This window comes from Chelonia mydas, chromosome 18 (genome assembly GCF_015237465.2).
Source record: "Chelonia mydas isolate rCheMyd1 chromosome 18, rCheMyd1.pri.v2, whole genome shotgun sequence".
In the NCBI taxonomy this organism is placed as follows: Eukaryota; Metazoa; Chordata; order Testudines; family Cheloniidae; genus Chelonia; species Chelonia mydas.
In genome coordinates, this window is record NC_051258.2 from 345,799 (window position 1) to 371,124 (window position 25,326).

The following is a 25,326-nucleotide window of genomic DNA, read 5'->3' on the forward strand; positions in this document are numbered from 1 at the left end:
AAAATTAATAGGTGCATTGTCAGTTAATATTCACAGATCTGCATCAAGCACCGTGCATTTCCTAACAGGCCCCCAAACTGCAGGACCAGGTATAGCACAGTATGCCACAACGCTTTACTGTGGTTTGCTGTTAAAGTGCTCTTTCAAAGTCTCCCTGAGCCATATAGCTCCAGATTGAGCTCTTCAGATAGCCCTTGTATCTAGCTGACCAAACACAGCAAAGAGCTGTTCAACCTCCGCCCTCCACCCTGGTGGCAACTTTTCCCCCTTTGCCTCATAGATATTATGCAGTACACAGCAGGTGATTATAACCATTGATACACATTTCTCACTGAGATTCAATCTTCTGAGTAAACAACAACAGACCCTCTTCCATCTACCAAAAGCACATTCACCTGTCATTCTGCACCTGTTGAACCAGTAGTTAAATCTTTCCTTGGTGGCTGATATACAGCTATATGAGACAGGGAAGTAAGAGGTAGGATCACAACTTGCATTTTAATATCATCAATGGTAATCCACTAGTCGGGAAAGAAAGTCCCTGCTTGTAGCTTTCGAAACAATCCTGTGTTCTTAAAGATGCACGTGTCATGCACCTTCCTTGACCAGCCCACACTGATGTCGGTGAAGCTTCCCTAGTGATCCACCAGCGCTTGCATAACCAAAGAAAAGTAGCCCTTTCTGTTGATGTACTCTGTGGCAGGGTGGTCAGGTGCGAAAATAGGGATATGCGTGTCCTGTATTGCTCAATTTGGGAAGCCCATTGCTGAAATCCATCCATTATGTCCTGCACATGCTGGAAGTCACAGTGATGCATAGGAGGAGATGATTAATGGCCCTGCATACTTCCATGACAACAGTCCCTGCATGCAGTATTCAAGATGTGGGCGTACCATGGATTTATATAAAAGTAATATAATATTATCTATCCCTTTCCTAATGATTCCCAACATTTGGTTAGCTTTTTTGACTGCCACTGCACACTGAGTGGATGTTTTCAAAGAACTATCCATAATGACTCCAAGATCTCTTTCTTGAGTGGTAACAGCTAATTTAGACCCCATCATTTTATATACATAGTTGGGATTATTTTTTCGAATGTGCATTACTTTGCATTTATCAACACAGAATTTCATCTGCCATTTTGTTGCCTAGTCACCCAGTTTTGTGAGATCCCTTTGTAACTTTTCAGTTTGCTTTGGACTTAACTACCTTGAGTAGTTTAGTATCATCTGCAAATTTTGCCACTTCATTATTTAACCCTTTTTCCAGATCATTTATGAATATGTTGAACAGTACTGGTCACAGTACAGAACCCTGAGGAGACATCACTATTTACCTCTGTCCATTCTGAAAATTGACCATTTATTCCTACCCTTTGTTTTCTATCTTTGAACCAGTTACTGATCCATGAGATGACATCCCTCTTATCCCATGACAGTTTACTTTGCCTAAGAGCCTTTAGTAAGGGACCTTGTCAAAGGCTCTCTGAAAATCTAAGTATACTATATCCACCAGATCACCCTTGCCACATGCTTGTTGACCCCCTCAAAGAATTCTAGTAGATGAGAAATGATTTCCTTTTACAAAAACCATGTTGACCCTTCCCCAGCATATCATGTTCATTGAAGAGCATTCCCTTCTAAATCTTCTTTAGTCAGAGATGTTGACTGAGATGAGAAGATGCCTTGAGGACAGGAGATATAAAAGCAGGGAAGGTGCAAAAGCATACAGAGCAATAGCATCAGGGCAGTTATACCTGTCTTTTGGATGAGAGCTACATCTCTTGTGAATCTATGTCTTCAGCCACTTAACTTGGTGTGAAAAAATTACCCTTTGGGTTGAAATTTCTCATGTTTGTTATCAGCCCAAAGGTGGTTTTGAGAATTTGGTAAATATGGCCTTTCACTTCATGAAATTTTTCAGAAGCTTTTTCTGATCATCAAAAATGGCTTCTTTTTAAAATTTAAAAAACTTGCCAGTGGTTCTCAACCGTTTTGGGTTCAGGACTCATTTGTAAGTGTTCATGGCCTGTTGCGACCCAGTAAATAGACAGGGGGTGGAGGCCCTGGAGTGGTTTTGGTTGGGTCCTGTCCCCCAGGGGATTATGTCCTGCCTGGCACTCACACCACAGTGGCAGCTCCTTCAGGTCCTGTGTTGTGGAGCTGGCTTGGCTTGGCTCGGCTCGGCTCTCCCCTCTGGGCATTGCAACCTCCAGAGTTGAGGCACTGCTCAGGTTTGGTCCTGCCCCTCTAAAAGACCAAATTTGTGAGAGTGGAGGTATGACCTGGTTCATATGGTTGCAATGCCACTCACTCAAATTTGGCCTACCTGACCCATCCTGACGGCTGGACCAAATCTGACTGGTGCTGGAACCCCAGAGGTTGCAGTGCCTGGAGCAGCCACCATACTGTATTATGCCTGGTATTGCCACCCTTACTTCTGTGCTTCTGTTGGCAACGGTGCTGCCTTCAGAGCTGGGTGGCCAGAGAAGAGAAAGGGCTGGAAAGCGCTGAAGGCAGCACCGCCGCCAGCAGCAGGGCAGAGGGGTGGCAATACCATGCCTTCTGCAGGGCTCTGCCCCCTATCGTTTTCCTTGTCATTTTTCCACACCTCCCTTCCGCCCCTCCTCAACTTTGTGCCTTGGGCGGCTGCCCTGCTCACCCTATCCCAGTTCAGCTCTGCTGCCACACAACCCTTTGAAACATTCTGGCGACCCAATTTTGGGTCCCAACCCACGGGTTGAGAAACCCTGGTCTGGACAACTCCTTATACCATGCTTTCCAATAAATCTATTTAGGGGAAGACCTATTTTTAGATAACATGCAATTAGTAAAGCTGATTCCCTGTGTCTAGCAGGATCTGATTCAATGCAGCAAAGTGACCTGACAGTATAAGATAATATCCTAAGTCCTACAATGCCTCTTTCCAGAATCCATGGGCCATGCAACCAATTAGTTGGGTCACACTTCCTGGTGAAGCAACATAATCAACAAAGCAGCATCAGCATCTCTTAGACAACAAGAAGTGAAATAATCACTAACAGTATCAGCATCTCTTTGTTTGTTCTATGGGAATACCATTACAAAACATACTTGGTGTGCATATTGTGTCCCTCCCTCCCCACCTCACTCCTCTCCATTAGTTCCAAAGCTATTTAGCTGGTATCTACAGTATTCCTGAAAAGCTATGAGCTAGAGGAAAAGAGCCTACATGCAGAATCTTCTGAAGACCAAACCCCCAGGTCCAGCAAAACCTTTAAGCCACCTTCCTGCTCCTCTAATCCTGAGGCTGACTGGGGAGTGAACTGGCCCCCAGTTTAACTTAGAGTTGGCTCTTGGCTGCTCTGAATTGTGTTAGTTAGAATAGTCCCCTAGGAAATGCTCAGCTGGTTGGAGCACAGAATGCTCTGCCCCTTTTCCCCTTCTACTCCGGAACATCTCCTACACTTGGTGAGGAGTGGGGGGAAAATGAAGGTAGTATAGACCCAGCAACATGGCTTTATGCCACATGGGGATTTTCTTAAATCAGGAGAATTGTCAATTGCTCTCTTAGGGCAGTTCTCCTTCCCTTTTGTACCACCAGAGGACAGAATCTGGGGCCATGATCATATTTTATTTCAACAATACTGCTCCAAATTGCATTTTTCAACAGTATAAAGAATATACCTCTAGCCATCGCAGTTCATTACAATATGCACTTCAAATACATGTCAGGGCTACCAGGATTTTTTGGTCTTAACCGTTCTCTTCTGGCCCTGATTCAGGGCTGAATGTAGCAAGCCCTGGACATCAAATCAATGTCATTTTTGCTCCCTGTTAGTGGGTTATTCACATGAAATTGAGGTAAGGAGACTCAAGAGGGTAGAGCAATTGGAAGCTGGACAGCTGACTTTTTACTGGGGAAATCAAGAGAGAAGAGCCGTGAGAAGGGTCCGTTTAGGATATTTATTCTTTTTCCTTGGTTAACACCAAAGTGTAATTTTAAGGTTGAGAATATATGCACATAGGAGTCGGGAAATTCTTCCATAAAGATTCCCACAGGAAAGTTAACTTGGTCACACTGCAATAATATATTAAAGCACATAGTTGACAGCACAAATTAATTCAGTATAAATGTGTCATATGGACTTTTCTCTCCTTTACAGTGCTTCAGTGGAATAGTCACATTTTTATATTAAAAATACAAGATTCTCCTTTATAGGGTATAATCATAGAACCATAAGGTTAGAAAGGACTGCAAGGGTCATCTAGTCTAACCCCCTGCCAAGATACAGGATTTGTTTTGTCTAAGCCATCCAAGACAGACGGCTCCAGCCTCCTTTTGAAAGCCTCCAGTGAAGGAGCTTCCAAAATTGCCCTAGGCCAGGGGTGGCCAAACTTTTTGGCCTGAGGGCCACATCGGGGTTCTGAAACTCTATGAAGGGCCGAGTAGGGAAGGCTGTGGCCAAACAGCTTGGCCCCCGCCCTCTATCTGCCCCCTCCCACTTCCCACCCCCTGACTGCCCCCCTCAGTACCCCTAACCCATCCAACCCGCCCTGCTCCTTGTCCCCTGACTGCCCCCTCCTGGGATCCCATGCCCCTAACTGCCCACCCCCCCAGACACCATCCCCTATCCAACCCCCCCTCTCCCCGCCCCTTACCATGCCGCTCAGAGCACCAGGACTGGCAGCTGCGCTGCCCGGCAGGAGCTTGCAGCCCTGCCACCCAGAGCACTGGCAGCACGGCAAGCTGAGGCTGTGGCGGAGGGGGGTCAGCAGGGGAGGAGCCGGGGGCTAGCCTCCCCGGCCGGGAGCTCAAGGGCCAGGCAGGATGGTCCTGCGGACTGTAGTTTGCCCACCTTTGCCCTAGGCAGTCTGTTCCAATCTCCTACTGTTCTTACAGTTAGGAAGTTTAATCTAAATCTGTTATGCTGTAGTTAGCACCCATTGCCTTTTGTCCTGCCCTCTGTGGCAAGATAGAACAACTTTTCTCCATCTTTTTTATGGAAGTTTTTCAAGTATTTGAAGACCACTATCATGTCCCCCCTCAGTCTCTTCTTTTCCAAATTAAACAAACCCAGTTCCTTCAGCCTTTGTTCATATGGCTTACATTCCATCCCTTTGATCATCTTTGTCGCTCGCCTCTGGATCCTTTCCAGTTTCTGCACATCCTTTCTATGCACTGGTGACCAAAACTGGACACACTACTCCAGCTGAGGCCTAACCAGCACCGAGTAGAGCAGTATTATCACCTCCCATGGCTTGCATGCAATGCCTCTGTTAATGCACCTGTGACACTCTATATCTCAGGGGAGTGCCCTGTAAACCCCATATTCATCATTTATATATAATTGTGATATTTCAAATAAAGCATGCCATTTGAGGTATCGTGGGAAAGGTTATGATCTGCTAAATGCCATTATTCTATCTAAATATGTATATCATTGTTGCATATGAAGTTATGAGATTGTGTTGTATGGCTGTCACTAAAATATGCTGTGAGCTGGGGAACTGCCCAGATATTAAATCCCCAGAGACAAGAATGAGGGAGCTAACCAATGGGCAGGTGTCGAACAACCATTCCACAGCCATTTTCCAGCAAGGGAGTTACAATTCAATGACTCACTTGCACAAGGCCACACCAGGGGAATTGCTCAGGCTTGCCAGGTGCTCAGACATGCCTGGTTTTATGTTCTCCAAGCACAAGGAATAAGGGCATAAAACAGAACACAGTGGCTCCATGCTTTGCCTTTTCTCCGCCCCCACCTTTGCTGCAAACAACAAGAACACTCAGGAGACTGGCCTAGGTTTCAAGGGTGAAACCTGTGCATTATGAACTGTAACATCGGGAAACAGCTAAGAAAACCGCCTGATTGACATACTGCCGAGTGTCTTACAGATTTAAGATTTAGATTGTGTGTTTATTTTATTTTCTTTGATAACTAACTTTGACTTTTTGCCTATGCCTTATAATCACTTAAATCTACCTTTTTGTAATCAATAAACGTATTTTAACATTTATCCTTACCAGTGAGTTTGACTGAAGTGCTTGGTAAATCTGCTCAGGTTACAAAGGCTGGTGTATGTCTACTTTCTATTGATGAAGTGTTGAACTAATTAATAAACTTGCATTGCTCAAGAAAGGGTTTTGAGCAGTGCAAGACGGTATATTCCTAAAGTACAAGGCTGGGAGCTGGGGAGATCTGGCTGGTGCCTTTCTCTGTGTAATTCGTGAGTGGCTTGGGAATCATTCATGCTATCTAGGTGGGTGTGGGACTCCACATGCGGTTGCACTGAGTAGTAACAGCACCTAGAGGGGTTTGCTGCTTGCCAGCAGTAAGGCATTGAGACAGACTACCCAGAACAGTGAGAAAAGGAGGCACAGCGGTCCCACAGTCCCAGGTTGCACCTCTAGAGCCCATTGTAGCACCCTAAAATTGCATTTGCTTTTTTTGCAACAGCACGCCATTGAGGACTCATGCTGAGGTTGTGATCCACCACAACTCCCAGATCCTTCTCGGCAGTGCTGCTGACAAGCAAACTATCCCCCATTCTGTATTTATGCATTTGGTTTTTCTTCTCTAAGTGTAGTACCTTACGTTTGTCTTTGTTGAATTTTATTTTGTTGTCTATAACTAGGGCCCTACAAAATTCACAGTCCATTTTGGTCAATTTCATTGGTCATAAGATTTTAAAAATTGCAAATGTCATGATTTCAGATATTTAAATATGATATTTCACGGTGTTGAAACTGTAGATGTCCTAACCCAAAAGGGGATGGGGGGGTCACATTGTTATTGAGTGGGGGTGGGGAGGCGTGGTGTTGTCACCCTTACTTCTGCGCTGCTACTGGGGACGGCGCTGCCTTCAGAGCTGGGCTGCCGGAGAGCGGCGGCTGCTGGCCAGGAGCTCAGCTCTGAAGGCAGCGCCGCTACCAGCAGCAGTGCAGAAGTAAGAATGTCCTGGTGTGCTATGGCCTTACTTCTGTGCTGCCGGTGGGGTGACACCTTTAGAGCCAGCACCTGGCCAGCAGCCGCCACTCTCTGGCCACCCAGTGATGAAGACACTCCAGAAGTAAGGGTGGCAATACCATGACCCCCCTACAATAACCTTCCGACCCTCCCCCCCAACAACTCCCTTTTAGGTCAGGACTCCCAATTTGAGAAACACTGGTCTCCCCCGTGAAATCTGTATAGTACAGGGTAAAAGCATAAAAAAGACCAGATTTCATAGACGAGACCAGATTTCATGGTCTGTAATGCGTTTTTCATGGCCGTGAATTTGGTAGGGTTCGATCTATAACCCAATTCTCCAACCCCCCGCTCCCTCCCCAGCTTTGTGCATCTGCAAATTTGATCAGTATGCTCTCTGTTCCTACATCCAGGTCATTAATAAAGATGTTAAACAATACCAAATCCAGAACAGATCCTTGTGGAACCTCCCTCCAATCTGGCATCATTTCATGAATAGTTACTCTTTGTTTGTGGTTGTTTAACCAATTATGTATCCACTTAATGGTAGTTCTGCCAAGCCTGCATTTCTCCAATTTATTTATCAGAATATCATGTGGGACTGTGTCAAAAGCCTTGCTGAAGTCCAGGGATATTATATCCACCGCATTCCCCCATCCACCAAACCAGTTACTCTGTCAAAGAAGGAAATCAAGCTGGTTTGGCATGATTTGTTCTTGGTAAATCCATAATGGCTGCCTGATTACTCCTTAATCCTCCAGGTACTCGCAAATTGAATGTTCTATACATCCTTCTATTAGCTTTCCAGATATCGAAGTCAGGCTGACTAGGCTGTAGTTCCCCAGCTCCTCCTTTCCCCCCTTTTTAAAGATGGGCACCATGCTAGCCCTTCTCCAGTCTTCCGGGACCTCCCCTGTCATCCACGAGTTTGAAAATATTGTTATTAGTGACACCGAGATTTTTTCAGCTAATTCCTTCAGTACCATTGGGTGAACAGCATTAGGCCCCACTGATCTGAATTCATTCAAATTGGTCAGAAGATCTCTGACGTGTCCTTTACTTATCCCGATCTGCATCCCTTCCCCTATATATCTATGGTAAATTCACTAGTCGTTCAGTCACACGTTATTCTTTGTGAAAAGACTGATGCAAAGTTGGCACTGAGCAGGTCTGCCTTCCTATCATCTTCCATTATCAGCTCACCTTCTCCACTGAGCAGTGGACCCCCACTGTTCTTGATCTTTCTTTTAGAAACAAAGCAGTTACTGTAACAATGCTTAAAAACAACTCCTGACAATGTCATGCCAAAGCTGGATAGGAAGTCTGTAACAGCAACTCTTCTCTGAATATGGGCTTGCAAAAAATTACCAAAATCTAGCTAACAATAACCCTTAAATGGCCTATTTATGAAAGGATCATTTAGATATCTGAGGTGATAACGCACCTAGTGTGAACGGAAAATACAGAAACTGGCAATAGCAAACAGCGAAGTTCAGCAGACATTAATGACAAAAGCTGACATTACTAGAGCTCACCATCTTATTACCTGAGGAGGGGTAGGTGTGGGGGTGGGTCTCACAATGGGAGGCGTAGGGTTCCTGCTGCCTCCTCCAGACATTATTTCTTCCGTTATATCTTTGCCCCCCTGGTTTGGATCCCGGATTCGGATCTACAGAATTGAATAGAGAAATACTTCAAATGGGTATTCCCATTACACACCATGCTAGGGAGTATGAAGAGAAGGAAAGCATGCACAAGTCAGATATTTCCCATTACACTAAGTATTAAATACAGTGTATTCTCTGTCAGCCTATGCCACACAAATCAGATCTATAATTGCAAACTGACATGGCTCTGATTTAAGATGGCATTCTGTGGGCACAAAGAAATGAAGCTTATTTGAATAACTGTCAACAAGATGATAAGGCACTCATCAATCATCACGATCAGGTCTAAATGTGAGCATCTCTTCCAAATCTTTCCCAAATCCAGAGGAATAGCAGAACAATTAAGAAAAGAAATCAGCCCATGATGGTGCATGACCCTTTAACTAAGGGTGTACCTATTCCTACTCTGGATTAAATGTACCAGACACTTACTAGCCAGAGGATTAAACTGCCAGTCAGAGGTAGATACAAAAGACAAAGGCGAAGGTCCATGAGCAACACTCTGATAAGAAACCTAGTACCCCCTAAGGTCCTTATATGGTCCCTATCACTACAGTATCTGAACACCTCATAACCTTTAATGGATTTATCCTCACAACACCTCTGTGAAGGAGGGAACTGTATTATTCTTATTTTACAGATGGGCAACTGAGGCACAGAGAGGCTAAGTGAGTTGCCCAAGGCCACACACAAAATTTGTGGCAGGACTGGGAATTAACACCGAGTCTCCTGAGTCCTAGGTTAGTACCCTATCAATCCTTCCTCTCCTCCCAACCCCAGCTGTGGAGAATGGGGAGGATCAGGGATATTGTGAAACAAGCAACAGCAAAGAAAACACAGCATGAAGGTTTTAATAAAATGGAACACAATGCACATACTACATGATTCATTTTGTGATCATACTTATTCCTCAAATATATAAAAGAACATATATTGTCCCAAAGAAAACTAACAATCCTGCAAGTAAGACAAGAACACACCAATCAAGCCCTCAACCTACTAACAATTTACACCTAATACTCTTTTGTATCTGCCCTCAGATACTGATACACTTTAACCAACTTATTTGCCTTTTCAGCACCAACCTTGTTATACAGAAGTCTTGAATAAACTAATCCATATGTATTGAACGTACACTCAATCGACACTTAGTTGGCTGGATGAGAATGCAGTACTTTCAGAAGTTGACAAAATCCTACTGTCTTGCTTTGAACGATTTTACTTCCATAACACTGCTACCGTAACTGCAACTCACATTTGGGGTAGAAATCTAGATCTTCAATTTAAATGCAAGATGACAAAAAGATAGGATTAAGGATGAATCATAGAATCATAGAATCTCAGGGTTGGAAGGGACCTCAGGAGGTCATCTAGTGCAACCTCCAGCTCAAAGCAGGACCAATCCCCAACTAAATCATCCCAGCCAGGGCTTTGTCAAGCCTGACTTTGAAAACCTCAAAGGAGGGAGATTCCATCACCTCCCTAGATAATGCAGTCCAGTGTTTGACCACCCTCCTAGTGAAAAAGATTTTCCTAATATCCAATCTAAACCTCCCCCACTGCAACTTGAGACCATTACTCCTTGTTCTGTCATCTGCTACCACTGAGAAAAGTCTAGATCCATCCTCTTTGGAACCCCCTTTCAGGTAGTTGAAAGCAGCTATTAAATCCCCCCTCAAGGCCGCAAACACACTCCAGCATGGAGTACACAGGAGGTGGTGGATCTTATTGCTATGTGGAGAGAAGAGTCTGTGCAGGCAGAGCTGACATGCTGACATCTATGCCAAGATTGCACAGGGCATGAGTGAGAAGGGCTCCACCAGGGACATGCAGCAGTGCCGCATGAAAATAAAGGTGCTTCGGCAAGCATACCAGAAGACAAGGGAGGCAAACAATTGTTCTGGCTCTGCCCCACAGACATGCTGCTTTTGTGAGGAGCTGCATGCGATTCTCGGCGGCAACTCCACCACTATCTCAAAACACCTGAGACTTTGAGAAACAACGAGGAGGACATTGTTGACAAGGAGAAGGAGAATATGGAGGAGAATATGAGGGAGGCAAGTGGAGGATCCATTCTCTCCGACAGCCAAGAACTATTTTTAACCCTGGTTTCAGAGTAGCAGCGGTGTTAGTCCGTATTTGCAAAAAGAACGAGGAGTACTTGTGGCACCTTAGAGACTAACAAATTTATTTGAGCATAAGCTTTCATGAGCTACAGCTCACTTCATCGGAATGCATCACGAAAGTTTATGCTCAAATAAATTTGTTAGTCTCTAAGGTGCCACAAGTACTCCTTTTATTTTTCACCCTGGAGCCCATCCCTTCACAGGACCAGTTGGCGGTGGAGCGGGATGCTGGGGAAGGCACTTCTGGTGAGTACACATTTCCAATCAAACTGTAGTGGTTACATGTTATTATTTTTTATGTTTTTATGTTTAATCGGAACAAAAAAGTAGGTGTAGTGGGTATTGGTGGCCACTCCAGCTATGCAGAGAGAGCTCTCCGAAAAAGATTATTTATGTGCACGAGGATGGCCCGGGAACCCTCCCTGAGATCTCTAGGAAGCTTTCATGGAGGTAACTCTGCTATCCTTTGCAGAAGGTTTCTGGGAAGGGCTGCCTTATTTCGTCCACCACGGTCGGACACTTTCCTGTGCCACTACAGTATTAACTCTTTGGCATCTTTGCAGCACACAGCATTCCAGCATAAGGATCAGGTCTGTACCCAGACACTTGCAGCATCTGCTCCCTTGCCGCCTCTGTTACTCTCAGGAGAGTGATATTGCACAGGGTCACCTAGGGGAAATGGGGGAAGTTTTCAATGCTAGCCCTTAAACTGCAAACAATTCAACAAGTAATTCACCCCGTTTGGTGAAATCTGGGTCACGCAACCATGTTTTCCCAAATATGCCGTGGTTGTGGTTGGAAGGGAAGGGAAAGGATCACCATGTATTGCAAGCAGCGCTGGAAAAAAAAAAAAGGGAGGGTGGCTTCCTGTTTGTCTCTCCCCCAACCAGCAGTGCTGTTTTTGTAAAAAACAAACTATTTGGGGGGCTTTACACTAGTGCCTGTCCTCAAGCACCATCCAGGTTGCTAGGGGAAAGGGGGCTTTTCTTAAGTTCCAACCTGTAATCTTCACAAAAGCAGCAGCACCAGACCTCTCACCCATGCCTCGTGGCCTTACTCACCTTGGCTGGAGCATCAAACCGACTCTTGCAATAGCCAACAGTTGTGACTACGTTGTGGCTTGCAGTGAAGTGTACTAAGGGGTGATTTTTTTATTAAAAAAATTAACCTTGCACCAGAAACAATGTATGCACTGTCAATGCCACACTTGTGCTTTGCATTCGTTGCAGCTGAAACCTTGTTCGTCGGCACATCCTCCACTGGGACAGAGACTTTCCCAAATCAGAAGGTGGAAAAAAGAAGACTCAGGAGGACATGTTCAATGAATTAATGTGTGCCTCCAAGAGTGTCAAGATGCAGCTCCGAGCATGGAGGATTACACTATCCAAGAACCTGGACATGGACAGGGAGAACAGGAGAACATGCAGGGAACAAGAGCGTGCCATGCAGGAAGAGATGCTGCGGATTATGAAGGAGCAATCAGACACGTTGAGGTGTCTGGTTGAGGTTCAAGAAAGACAGCTGGATGCTAGAGTCCATGTGCACCCTATGCTTAACCTGCTGCCATCATTGCCCAGTTCTACATCCTCCTCCCCCAAAATGTCTTATGAGGCGGGTGGAGAAGGGAGTTCTGTATCCCTTGCACTCACCACCAGGGGAGGGTCAAGGACCAGAAGATGCCCATTCCCACATTTTTGACTGTTATTGCAGTGCATCTGTAAGCAAGCTGTCTTGTTTCTCCAACCACAGAGTTATCAGTCCTTTTGCCCCAGGTCATCTTACTTTTCTTTGCTGTGTTTGTGTGCATAATAAAACTTAACGGATTGAGGAGAAAAGGCTCCTTATTCCTTCAACACATGGTTGCTGGTGGGGGTGGAGTTTACAGAGAGCAAATGCAATGGAGGGGACAGTTTGGTAAAGAACAACACAGGTAAGTGCCACATTACTCTGGCTTATTGTAGAAACTAGTTTTCAAAGCCTCACTGAGATGCAGTGCCCCGCGATGTGCTCTTTTTATTGCCCTGATATCTGGCTGCTCAAAATTGGCTGCCAGGCAATCTGCCTCAACCCCCTCACCCTGGCAGAAACTTTCCTCCCTTTGTTTTACAGATATTATGGAGCACACAGCAGGCAGCAGTAACAATGGGAATATTGCTTTCACTAAGGTCTAACCTAGTAAGCAAACAACGCCAGTGACCTTTTAAACATCCAAAGGCACATTCCACCACCATTCTGCACTTGCTCAGCCTTTGGATGAACCAGTCCTTCCTGCTGTCCAGGCTGCCTACGTACAGCTTCAAGAGGCATTGGAGCAAGGGGTAGGCTGGGTCTCCCAGCATCATGATTGGCATTTCAACATCACCTATGGTTATTCTGCAGTCTGGAAAGAAAGTCCCTGCTTGCAGCTTTCTGAACAGACCTGTATTCCTAAAGATGCATGCATCATGCACCTTTCCTGATCATCCCACATTGATGTCCATGAAACGGCCCCTGTGGTCCACCAGTGCTAGCAACACCATTGAGAAGTACCCATTTTGGTTTATGTACTCTTTGGCAAGATGGTCTGGTGCCAAGATACGGATATGCGTTCCGTCTATCGCCACACCACAGCAAAACCATCCACTATGTCCTGCATGTTGCCCAGAGTCACTACCCTTCTTAGCAGAAGTCTGTTGATGGCCCTGCAAACTTGGATCACAACGGATCCCACGGTAAACTTATCCACTCCAAATTGATGCCTCAGTGACCGGTAGCAGTCTGGTGTTGTAAGCTTCCACAGATCTATCGCCATTCGCTTCTCCACTGTCAGAGCAGCTCTCATTTTAGTATTGCTGGGCTTCAGGACTGGGGAAAACTCTTCCCACAGTTCCTGGAAAGTGGCCTCATGCATTCGAAAGTTCTGCAGCCACTGCTCGTTATCTCATAGTTGCATAATGATGTGGTCCCAACAGTCAGTGCTTGTTTCCCGGACCCAGAGATGGCGCTCAACACAGTCAAGGTGATGTATGACTGTTGACAGCAACTGCAAATTGCTCCACTCTGTCTTCCAGCAGGGCTGCCTGCATGGCATCATATTGTTCCATGTGGCAGCTCCTGTATTGGCTGTGTAAATACTGCAGCATAAGGCGTGAGATGTTTGTAATGCTCACAACAACAGTGTACAGCTGAGTGGGGCCAAGTTTTTTGTGCTACGGCATCCACGCGGGTAACCCAGGCTTATGAAAAAAGGCGCGAAAAAGGCTTGGTTTGTTTACCGTTGATTTCAGGGAGGGAGAGAGGGAAGTGCATCATGGGAGGCTAACGCCATGTTCCCGTAACTACCCGCACCAATGTTTTGGTCCCATAAGGCATTGCAAGCCCAACCCAAAATTCCACTCGCCTATGTCCACTGTGGGATAGCTACGCACAGTGCAGTGCTCTGTGCGTCCATGCAAGCCCTGCTAGTGAGCATGCACTCCGCTGACACAATGAGCATAGTGTTGACACACAAGACTGACTTGCTTAAACTGGAGGCTCGATGTAGACTTACATGAAGTCGTCTTAACTTTGTAGCCTGAGTCTCAGTGCCCATGTCAGTTGACCTGGGCTTGCAGGGCTCAGGCTGCAGGCTAAAAATAGCAGTATAGACTTTCTGGCTCGGGCTGAAGCCGAGGCTTTAATAATGAATCATAGAATATCAGAGTTGGAAGGGACCTCAGGAGATCATCTTGTCCAACCCCCTGCTCAAAGTAGGACCAGTCCTCAATTTTTGCCCCAGATCCCTAAATCGCCCCCTCAAGGATTGAACTCACAACCCTGGGTTTAGCAGGCCAATGCTCAAACCACTGAGCTATCCCTCCCCCCCGAGACACACTCTCATTGAGGGGTCTCAGAGCCTGGGCTCCAGACCGAGCCTGAATGTCTATGCTACAATTTTATACTCCTGCAGCTTAAATCAGCTGATCTGGGTGATCTGCAGCCGTGCCACGGGTCTTTTATTGCAGCGTTGACAAACCCTCAAAGACGACCTAAAGCTTTGGGTTGTCAACCATGGTCTTCAGCTATGCTCCTCTGGCACAATGGAACTCTTTCCAATATAGATTCAGCTCATACTTGTGGGAGACAGAACTTTCTTAGAGACTGGTTCGAGACTGTGGAATGAGCTTCTCTGGGAGGTTGGGATAACCACAAATCTCATCATCTTTCACTCCAAGTGCAAGGCGCATTTCTCTGAACTTGCCTTCTCTAATATAAATACTAGCAGTATGTAGATTTAAAACCAAACCAAAGCAAATCCCTAAAATCCTACCAAAACAAGATACTTCACTGCACATATACCTTGACTTTAGTGAAGCTTTTGATAAGGTCTCCCACAGTATTCTTGCCAGCAAGTTAAAGAAGTATGGCTTGGATGAATGGACTATAAGGTGGATAGAAAGCTGGCTAGATCCTCGGGCTCAACGGGTAGTGATCAATGGCTTGATGTCTAGTTGGCAGCCGGTATCAAGCGGAGTGCCCCGGGGTGTCGGTCCTGGGGCCAGTTTTGTTCAACATCTTCATTAATGATTTGGATGATGGGATGGATTGCACCCTCACCAAGTTTGTGGATGATACTAAAATGGGAGGAGAGGTAGATATGCTGGAGGGTAGGGATAGGTTCCAGAGTGACGTAGACAAATTGGAGGATTGGGCCAAAAGAAATCTGAGGAGGTTCAACAAGGACAAGTGCAGGGTCCTGCATTTAGGAAAGAAGAATCCCATGAACTGCAACAGGCTGGGGACCAACTGGCTAAGCGGCAGTTCTGCAGAAAAGGACCTGGGGATTACAGTGGATGAGAAGTGGATATGAATCAACAGTGTGCCTTTGTTGCCAAGAAGGCTAACGGCATATTGGGCTGCATTAATAGGAGCGTTGCCAGCAGACTGAGGGAAGTGATTATTCCCCTCTATTCGGCACTGGTGACGCCACATCTGGAGTACTGCATCCAGTTTTGGGCCCCCCACCACAGAAAGGATGTGGACAAATTGGAGAGAGTCCAGCGGAGGGCAACGAAAATGATTAGGGGGCTGGGGCACATGAACCATGAGGAAAGGCTGAGGAAACTGGGATTATTTAGTCTGCAGAAGAGAAGAGTGAGCGGGAATTTGATAGCAGCCTTCAACTACCTGAAAGGGGGTTCCAAAGAGGATGGATCTAGACTGTTCTCAGTGGTGGCAGATGACAGAACAAGGAGCAATGGTCTCAAACTGCAGCCGGGGAGGTCTAGATTAGATATTAGGAAAAACTGTTTCACTAGGATTGTGGTGAAGCACTGGAATGGGTTATCTAGGGAGGTGGTGGAATCTCCATCCTTAGAGGTTTTTAAGACCCGGCTTCATAAAGCCCTGGCTGGGATGATTTAGTTGGGGTTGGTCCTGCTTTGAGCAAGAGGTTGGACTAGATGACCTCCTGAGGTTTCCTCCAACCCTAATCTTCTATGATACTATAATTCTTCTACATGTTCCCTCACTGTATCCCCCTAGGAGAGGATGAGAAAGCAAACAAGTGGTGAAGTCACATGGTTTAATGCACTCTCAGAAGGTGCTCAGATACTTTGATGAGCATTATGAGAACCTATATAGAATGTAATAGGCTAATGGTGTCCAGAAGAACTTTTTGACTTTGCACTATGAGCTTTAGTATTGTGTTAGATTTTACTTCAGTCTCAGGTTTAAACAGTATACTGAATACATATATGCTTGTCAGGATTACCATACCAGATAAGTTTTCTAATCTTTTTATTTTTATAGTCTGAGAAAATGGAAAACACTTCCCTTGTCATACTTTTCTCTGCATTCTTTTATTGACTCTACAGGAAGCAGGAGGTGATAGTTTGCAATTTTTTTTTCCAGACAACGAATCAGTTGCAGAAAAAATACATTTTCCTTGTATATATGCTTGTAGAATTACTGGGTCACATCTCATGTTCGACCAGCCATCTTGCATTTATATCATTGTTGATTCTCTTAGTTCTTCCTATAATTTTTCCTTTGTTTCTTCAATTGCAGCATTTAGTATTGTAGGCCTGTGAGTTTAATTCTGTCTAGAAGAGTATATCCAGGGAGAAGGGCTTTAGTCATTTTTTAAAATTTTTCATTTTCTGCTACTTTAGAATCTCAGAGTTACGAACACCTCAGGAATGGAGTTTCTTCGTAACTCTGAAATGTTTGTAACCCTGAAGAAAATGTTATGGTTGTTCTTTCAAAAGTTTATAACTGAACATTGACTTAATGCAGCTTTGAAATTTTGCTATGCAGAAAAAAATGCTACTTTTAACCATCTTAGTGCAAATGAAACAAGCACAGAAACAGTTTCCTTATCTTGTCTTTTTTAAAAAACTATTCCTTTATTTTTTTTAGCAGTTTACACTTAACACAGTACTGTGCTGTACAGTATTTGCTTGTGTGTGTGCGCGCGTGCTTACTTCTGGTTCCAAGTGAGGTGTGGGGTTGACCGGTCAGTTCATAACTCTGATGCTCGTGACTCTGAGGTTCTACTGTACATTGAATATAATTTTATTAGCATACAAGACTAACTTTCTTATCAAGTTTCAGTCTTTGCATTTGAGTTGTTTTTTATGGCATAACTACTGATTTATGTGTGATATTTTTTGGATGTTACAAATGAAGAGACTGCTCATAAACGAAGCTGATGTTGAAGAGCTGCTGAAAGGCCTGATAAAGGGACTTATTACCACAGCTATGTGTTGATGACAGGGGTACAAAAAATGTCTTGCTTGCAGTACCACCCAGTTAAATGTTCTGCTTTTCCATTTCAATAGACAAAATTTCATTCAATGTCACAGTTGATCTTAACAAATCAAAAGAAACAGATATCCTGTACTTTGAGATGTAGGAAATCCTTCCTATCTTGCTAACAACTCTCGACAATGTTTGTATTTTCCTTTAAGAGAATTCTTTCTTCATTATTTCAGTCCATTCAATCACTTGTTCCCTACCATTTCTTCAATTTTAGACATGTTGAGCTAGATAAATTCATACCATGTTTGGTATTCACTAAGCATTAATTTCTCAGTTGAAGTATCAATAAGCAGCTTTCATGTTTACTATAGTTAGAATAAGAAACCACCACCCAGTAAATTCAACACTGTGAAGACTGAAAAATAAGACAAGCTAGCCAGCTTTACATACAACTATGTTATTGGATGCCGTGCCCATCATCAGAAGTACTAGACTAACAAGGAACTACAAGGGAGGGGAAAAAACCTACAGAAGGGTGAGGGAGTAACAATCTGAGTTTAATATCGAATTTTATATCAGTGTGCCCCCTTCAATGTCCCAGTCTTGCTATATCAGACTTAGGAGATCCATAAAGAAAGTACCAGAAGAGTAGGCTCTTACTGTTTTTTTCTCTCTCTTAGCTGGTGGAGGCTGTTGTTGCTGCTGCTGTGTAGGCACTATGATGGGTGCTGACTGATACACTGGCTGACTTGGGTAGAACGGTGTTCCTAGGAAATCACAACAAGATATAAACACATATTCAGTTCATTTGTAAATGAAGAGCAGCAAGTGAGTGACAGCCCTCTGATCCTCCCTCTATTCCTTTGCGAAATCCCAGTTTGAATCTCCATTTTCTTAGTAGCCTGTGTGCAGTTTCTTCTGCACTTCTATCAAATCAGCATATGACATCACAACATGACAAGTGATGGAGAGAGTCACTAGTCCACTTTTTTCATGCGACTGGGGCCACATGTGTCAACTTTCTAGAGGCACTGAAAATACCGTATATACTCGTTCATAAGCTGAATATTTTTAGTAAAAAAGGGAAGCACCAGAGAAGGGGGTCGGCTTATCAACAGGTATAGAGAGGGAGAGATGGGACACAGCCCCTCCCCCCAACAGAGGGAGCAAGGAGAGGCACCACAGCCAGCAGAGCTAGAAGGGAAGAGGCGGGGCCAGAGTCTCTCTGCTTCTGGCCACGCTGCTCTTCCCCCCAGCCTCCGAAGCAGCCTCAGCTCCGGGGCTGGCAGGCTGCAGCCGTGCCGCTTGGCCCCGCCCTCAAGAGCAAGCTGTGGCCGCGCGGCCCGGCCCACTGGAGCAGGCTGCGGCCGCACGGCCCGGCCCGCTGGAGCAGGCTGCGGCCGCACGGCCCGGCCTGCTGGAGCAGCTCTAGCCAGGCCAGAGACATCCTCCCCTGGCCCTCCCCAGATAAGGGGAAGGGATGGGATGGGGAGAGCGTGGGGGTCCCGGGTTAGGGGTGGGGTCCTGTGGGGGTGGTCACAGGGGTTACTCCCCTAACCCCCAGCTTCTCCCCCCAAAAAAGTTTCCCCATCAGTTGCTGTCCTGGACCGTCAGGGTAAGCAGCTGGTGTGCCGGGACACTTTGTTTACTTAAAAAGAAAAGGAGTACTTGTGGCACCTTAGAGACTAACCAATTTATTTGAGCATAAGCTTTCGTGAGCTACAGCTCACTTCATCGGATGCATACTGTGGAAAATACAGAAGATGTTCTTAGACATACAAACCATGAAAAAATGGGTGTTCACCACTACAAAAGGTTTTCTCTTCCCCCACCCCACTCTCCTGCTGGTAATAGCTTATCTAAAGTGACCACTCTCCTTACAATGTGTATGATAATCAAGGTTGGCCATTTCCAGTACAAATCCAGGTTTTCTCCCTCCCCCCTTCCACACACACAAACCCACTCTCCTGTTTCATACACACTGTAAGGAGAGTGATCACTTTAGATAAGCTATTACCAACAGGAGAGTGGGTTTGTGCGGGGGGGTGGGGAGAAAACCTGGATTTGTGCTGGAAATGGCCCAGCTTCATTATCATACACATTGTAAGGAGAGTGATCACTTTAGATAAGCTATTACCAGCAGGAGAGTGGGGTGGGGGGAGAGAAAACCTTTTGTAGTGGTAAACATCCATTTTTTCATGGTTTGTATGTCTAAGAACATCTTCTGTATTTTCCACAGTATGCATCCGATGAAGTGAGCTGTAGCTCACGAAAGCTTATGCTCAAATAAATTGGTTAGTCTCTAAGGTGCCACAAGTACTCCTTTTCTTTTTGCGAATACAGACTAACACGGCTGTTACTCTGAAACCTGTCATTATGCAAGGCACTGCATTTAGCCGTATGGAGTGGAAATCGATCAACTGCACGAAAAAACTTGTACAGATACAGACAGACATCATCTTCCTTTCCAAATGCAAACGGATGGACATCGTACCAAAAGGACTGAAGGTAAAAAATCCATTACAATCTACATACCACACAGACTATGCTGACAGCTTGTGCCACACGCTCTCAAAGAAACTGCGGAACCACCTGATCAACATCCTCTACAGCAAACAGGGAAAGATTAAGAATGAGCTCTCAAAAATGGATACTCTCATAAAAAACCAACCTTCCACACAAACTTCCTCGTGCCTGGACTTTACTAAAACTAGACAAGCCATTTAGAACACACACTTTGCTTCTCTACAAAAGAAAAAGGACACTAAAAACTTTCTAAACTACTACATGCCACAAGGGGCCACAGAAATGGTTCCCTCAACCCACCCAGCAATATTGTTAACCTATCCAACTATACTCTCAGCCCAGCAGAAGCAGCTGTCCTATCTCGGGGCCTCTCCTTCTGCCCCTCCACCCCCACGAACATGATACAGTTCTGTGGTGACCTAGAATCCTATTTTCGACGTCTCCGACTCAAGGAATATTTCCAACACACCTCTGAACAACATACTAATCCACAGAGACCTCCCTACCAATACTACAAAAAGAAGGACTCTGGGTGGACTCCTCCTGAAGGTCGAGACAGCAGACTGGACTTCTACATAGAGTGCTTCTGCCAACGTACACGGGCTGAAATTGTGGAAAAGCAGCATCACTTGCCCCACAACCTCAGCCGTGCAGAACACAATGCCATCCACAGCCTCAGAAACAACTCTGACATCATAATCAAAAAGGCTGACAAAGGAGGTGCTGTCGTCATCATGAATAGGTCGGAATATGAACAAGAGGCTGCTCGGCAGCTCTCCAACACCACTTTCTACAAGCCATTACCCTCTGATCCCACTGAGAGTTACCAAAAGAAACTACAGCATTTGCTCAAGAAACTCCCTAAAAAAGCACAAGATCAAATCCGCACAGACACACCCCTGGAACCTCGACCTGGGATATTCTATCTACTACCCAAGATCCATAAACCTGGAAATCCTGGGCACCCCATCATCTCAGGCATTGGCACCCTGACAGCAGGATTGTCTGGCTATGTAGACTCCCTCCTCAGGCCCTATTCTACCAGCACTCCCAGCTACCTTCGAGACACCACTGACTTCCTGAGGAAACTACAATCCATCGGTGATCTTACTGATAACACCATCCTGGCCACTATGGATGTAGAAGCCCTCTACACCAACATTCCACACAAAGATGGACTACAAGCCGTCAAGAACACTATCCCCGATAATGTCACGGCTAATCTGGTGGCTGAACTTTGTGACTTTGTCCTCACCCATAACTATTTCACATTTGGGGACAATGTATACCTTCAGATCAGTGGCACTGCTATGGGTACCCGCATGGCCCCACAGTATGCCAACATTTTTATGGCTGACTTAGAACAACGCTTCCTCAGCTCTCGTCCCCTAATGCCCCTACTCTACTTGCGCTATATTGATGACATCTTCATCATCTGGACCCATGGAAAAGAAGCCCTTGAGGAATTCCACCATGATTTCAACAATTTCCATCCCACCATCAACCTCAGCCTGGACCAGTCCACACAAGAGATCCACTTCCTGGACACTACAGAGCTAATAAACGATGGTCACATAAACACCACCCTATACCGGAAACCTACTGACCGCTACTCCCACCTACATGCCTCCGGCTTTCACCCTGACCACACCACACGATCCATTGTCTACAGCCAAGCTCTGCGATACAACCGCATTTGCTCCAACCCCTCAGACAGAGACAAACACCTACAAGATCTCTATCAAGCATTCTTACAACTACAATACCCACCTGCGGAAGTGAAGAAACAGATTGATAGAGCCAGAAGAGTTCCCAGAAGTACCTACTACAGGACAGGCCTAACAAAGAAAATAACAGAACGCCACTAGCCGTCACCTTCAGCCCCCAACTAAAACCCCTCCAACACATTATTAAGGATCTACAACCTATCCTGAAGGATGACCCAACACTCTCACAAATCTTGGGAGACAGGCCAGTCCTTGCCTACAGACAGCCCCCCAACCTGAAGCGAATACTCAACAGCAACCACATACCACACAACAGAACCACTAACCCAGGAACCTATCCTTGCAACAAAGCCCGTTGCCAATTGTGCCCACATATCTATTCAGGGGACACCATCACAGGGCCTAATAACATCAGCCACACTATCAGAGGCTTGTTCACCTGCACATCCACCAATGTGATATATGCCATCGTGTGCCAGCAATGCCCCTCTGCCATGTACACTGGTCAAACTGGACAGTCTCTACGTAAAAGAATAAATGGACACAAATCAGATGTCAAGAATTATAACATTCATAAACCAGTCGGAGAACACTTCAATCTCTCTGGTCACGCGATTACAGACATGAAAGTTGCGATATTACAACAGATAAACTTCAAAACCAGACTCCAGCGAGAGACTGTTGAATTGGAATTCATTTGCAAATTGGATACAATTAACTTAGGCTTGAATAGAGACTGGGAGTGGCTAAGTCATTATGAAAGGTAACCTATTTCCCCTTGTTTTTTCCTCCCCCCCCATTCCTCAGACTTCTTGTTAAACCCTGGATTTGTGCTGGAAATGGCCCACCTTGATTATCATACACATTGTAAGGAGAGTGATCACTTTAGATAAGCTATTACCAGCAGGAGAGTGGGGTGGGGGGAGAGAAAACCTTTTGTAGTGGTAAACACCCATTTTTTCATGGTTTGTATGTCTAAGAACATCTTCTGTATTTTCCACAGTATGCATCCGATGAAGTGAGCTGTAGCTCACGAAAGCTTATGCTCAAATAAATTTGTTAGTCTCTAAGGTGCCACAAGTACTCCTTTTCTTTTTGCGAATACAGACTAACACGGCTGTTACTCTGAAACCTTTGTTTACTTAGGTTTCAGGGCAGCAGCCATGTTAGTCTGTACTTGCAAAAAGAAAAGGAGTACTTGTGGCACCTTAGAGACTAACAAATTTATTTTAGCGTAAGCTTTCGTGAGCTACAGCTCGCTTCGTCTCTAAGGTGCAACAAGTACTCATTTTCTTTTTGTTTACGTAGGTTTACCTCCGTGCCTGCGGACGCTCAAGGTAAACAAACCATCTCGACCCGCCAGCGGCTTATCCTGATGGCCCAGGAGCCAAAATTTGTTGACCCCTGAATTATAGGGTCGGCTTATGAATGGGTCTTAAAAATTTTCCATTTTTACTTATCCATCTTGGCGGGAGTCGGCTTATAAATGAACTGGTTTATAATCGAGTATATACAGCACTACTGAAATCAGCCAACACTAACGGAAATGAAAATCTGCCCTTCCTTGCATTTTATTGAGCTGCAAGATCTGTGAGGACTATTTCAAGCACTGAAAAAAAGTCTACATAGAATTAAAGAAACAAGACTGGACTCTTATCCAGCGTCGAGAAAGCCATAACCAAACTATTACCTGGACGCTGCAATCGCAACTGCAACCTATTTTGAAACTGAGCTGGAGAAATTAATTACAACAGTAGCTCTATTCTCATGCTGCAGAACATAAAAAGTACAAACCATGCTTAGTACTGCAAAATACATGTTGTATTGTGGATTAAATTGACAACGCCAATATCCAACAATATTTAGGTATCTTTTCCTTACTGGAAACAAGATGGCTCATATGGCTGAGCAGTCAGTTTTAAAGAATCCTGGGATGCAGCCAAAGGTAAACAAAGCAGCATACCAGAGCTGTCTGATATTTGTGTACTGGAATTCAGGTGAACTCAAAAGACAGTCCTGCATTCTTCTAACTGAGGGCATCAGCTAGGTCTGTGCCCTGCACTGACATCTAAAGTAATCTGATTTATTCTACAACAGGGCTAAACTGTGATGAAAATAAAATTAATATGTGGCATTTCCTTGCACACTATACCAAAAGGGGAGCCGGGGAACCTTTCATTCACAGAAGTGAGTGGTAAAATCCAATCAAGCAAAATAAACCTCAGCCTAATGAGATTTGATTTGTGACTTACAAGGGCTGTGTTTCTGGAGTGGAAAACTAGACTGCAAAGACCCAAAGAGATTTTCTTCTTCCAGATTGCATGCTCAGAACAGCACTGTACACAACAGCTCCTGACCTGCCAATATACTAGGCAAGTGGCTGCACAGAAGCATTTTCAAGCTGTTGAAAGACAAGGCCACTGGGGAAAACTGCAAAGAGAATTCTGACCAACAATTTTGGAAATATGACTTCATTTCTTGAAGACAAGTGACAGAAATGTTCTGACCATTTCTTTCTTTCTAGCTGCTTACATGGCCACCATCATCGTAGTATCTGATTGCCTTACAATCAATAAGTCTATCCTCAAAACCTCCCTGTTAAGAAGGGCAGTGCTATTATCCCCATTTTACAGATGGGGAAATGAGGCACAGAGACACTAACAGTTTGTCTCCACTGAACTTTCGTCGGTAAAACTTTTGTTGTTCATGGTGTGACAAAAAACACACCCCAGAATGACAAAAGTTTTACCGACTAAAAGTGCTGGTGTGAACAGCACTTTGTCAGTGGGAGGGCTCTCCTGCCAACAAAGCTACCGCCTCTTGTTGGGGGTAGAATTTTTTTGTCGGCGGGAAAGCTCTCTCCTGCCAACAAAGAGCAGCTACACTGCGCACATTTTAGAGGCATGGTTGTAGCGACGCAGCTGTGTCATTAAAAGGTGTGTAGCCCAAGTGATCTGCCCAAGGCACACAAGAAGCCTTTGTCAGATCTCCTGAGTTGAGTCTGGTGCCATAACCGCAGCTCCCCGCCCCACTCTTCCTCTCGTGTGTTTACTGTTGTGCATCATCAGACTATTTTTTGTCCCCGGGATATTTTATTCTAGGCTTTTATGTAATTATTCCATTTGTCCTGTTAAAAAACCATAAACTCAACAAGTACCTGGATTACTCCCATCTGATTATGTGAATTCCTAGATACTTCAGGTTTCTGGCCAGTAATGCCATTTGAGAGGAGGAGTTTGATTAATATTGGGAGATAGGAGCAATAACTATACACCTGAAAGGCATACAGTGTGTTGATTACATAGCTTTCTGGTTCTCTAGAAACCAGATATTCATGGATTACATTATGGATGATCTTATTATGCGAGGCCCATTGTGGAATTTAACAGGGACCTCTTCTTTCAAAAAAACAAAACAAAACAAAACAAAAAAAAACAATTAAAAAAAAGCAAATCCTGAAAAGCAAGAGCAACCTTTGGAAAGAAATAAGTTACCAACTAGGAAAATGTAAGGTTTCATCTCTGGATTCTGTAGTAAACCAACCTTCTCCACTCCCTTTATTTTCATTCCTTTTAGTTCAATGCCACCCATACACCAGTTTTGCCCTC

At 44.8% G+C, this 25,326-nt stretch overlaps 1 protein-coding gene across 1 annotated transcript in view; it reads right to left on the reverse strand.

Moving 5' to 3' along the window:
- EIF4G3 (eukaryotic translation initiation factor 4 gamma 3) overlaps positions 1–25,326 on the reverse strand; it is a 382,496-nt gene that overhangs the window by 184,340 nt on the left and 172,830 nt on the right. Inside the window, 2 exon segments of the mRNA XM_043531915.1 lie at positions 8,499–8,621; positions 18,126–18,232. Coding sequence (XP_043387850.1) covers positions 8,499–8,621; positions 18,126–18,232 — 230 coding nt within the window.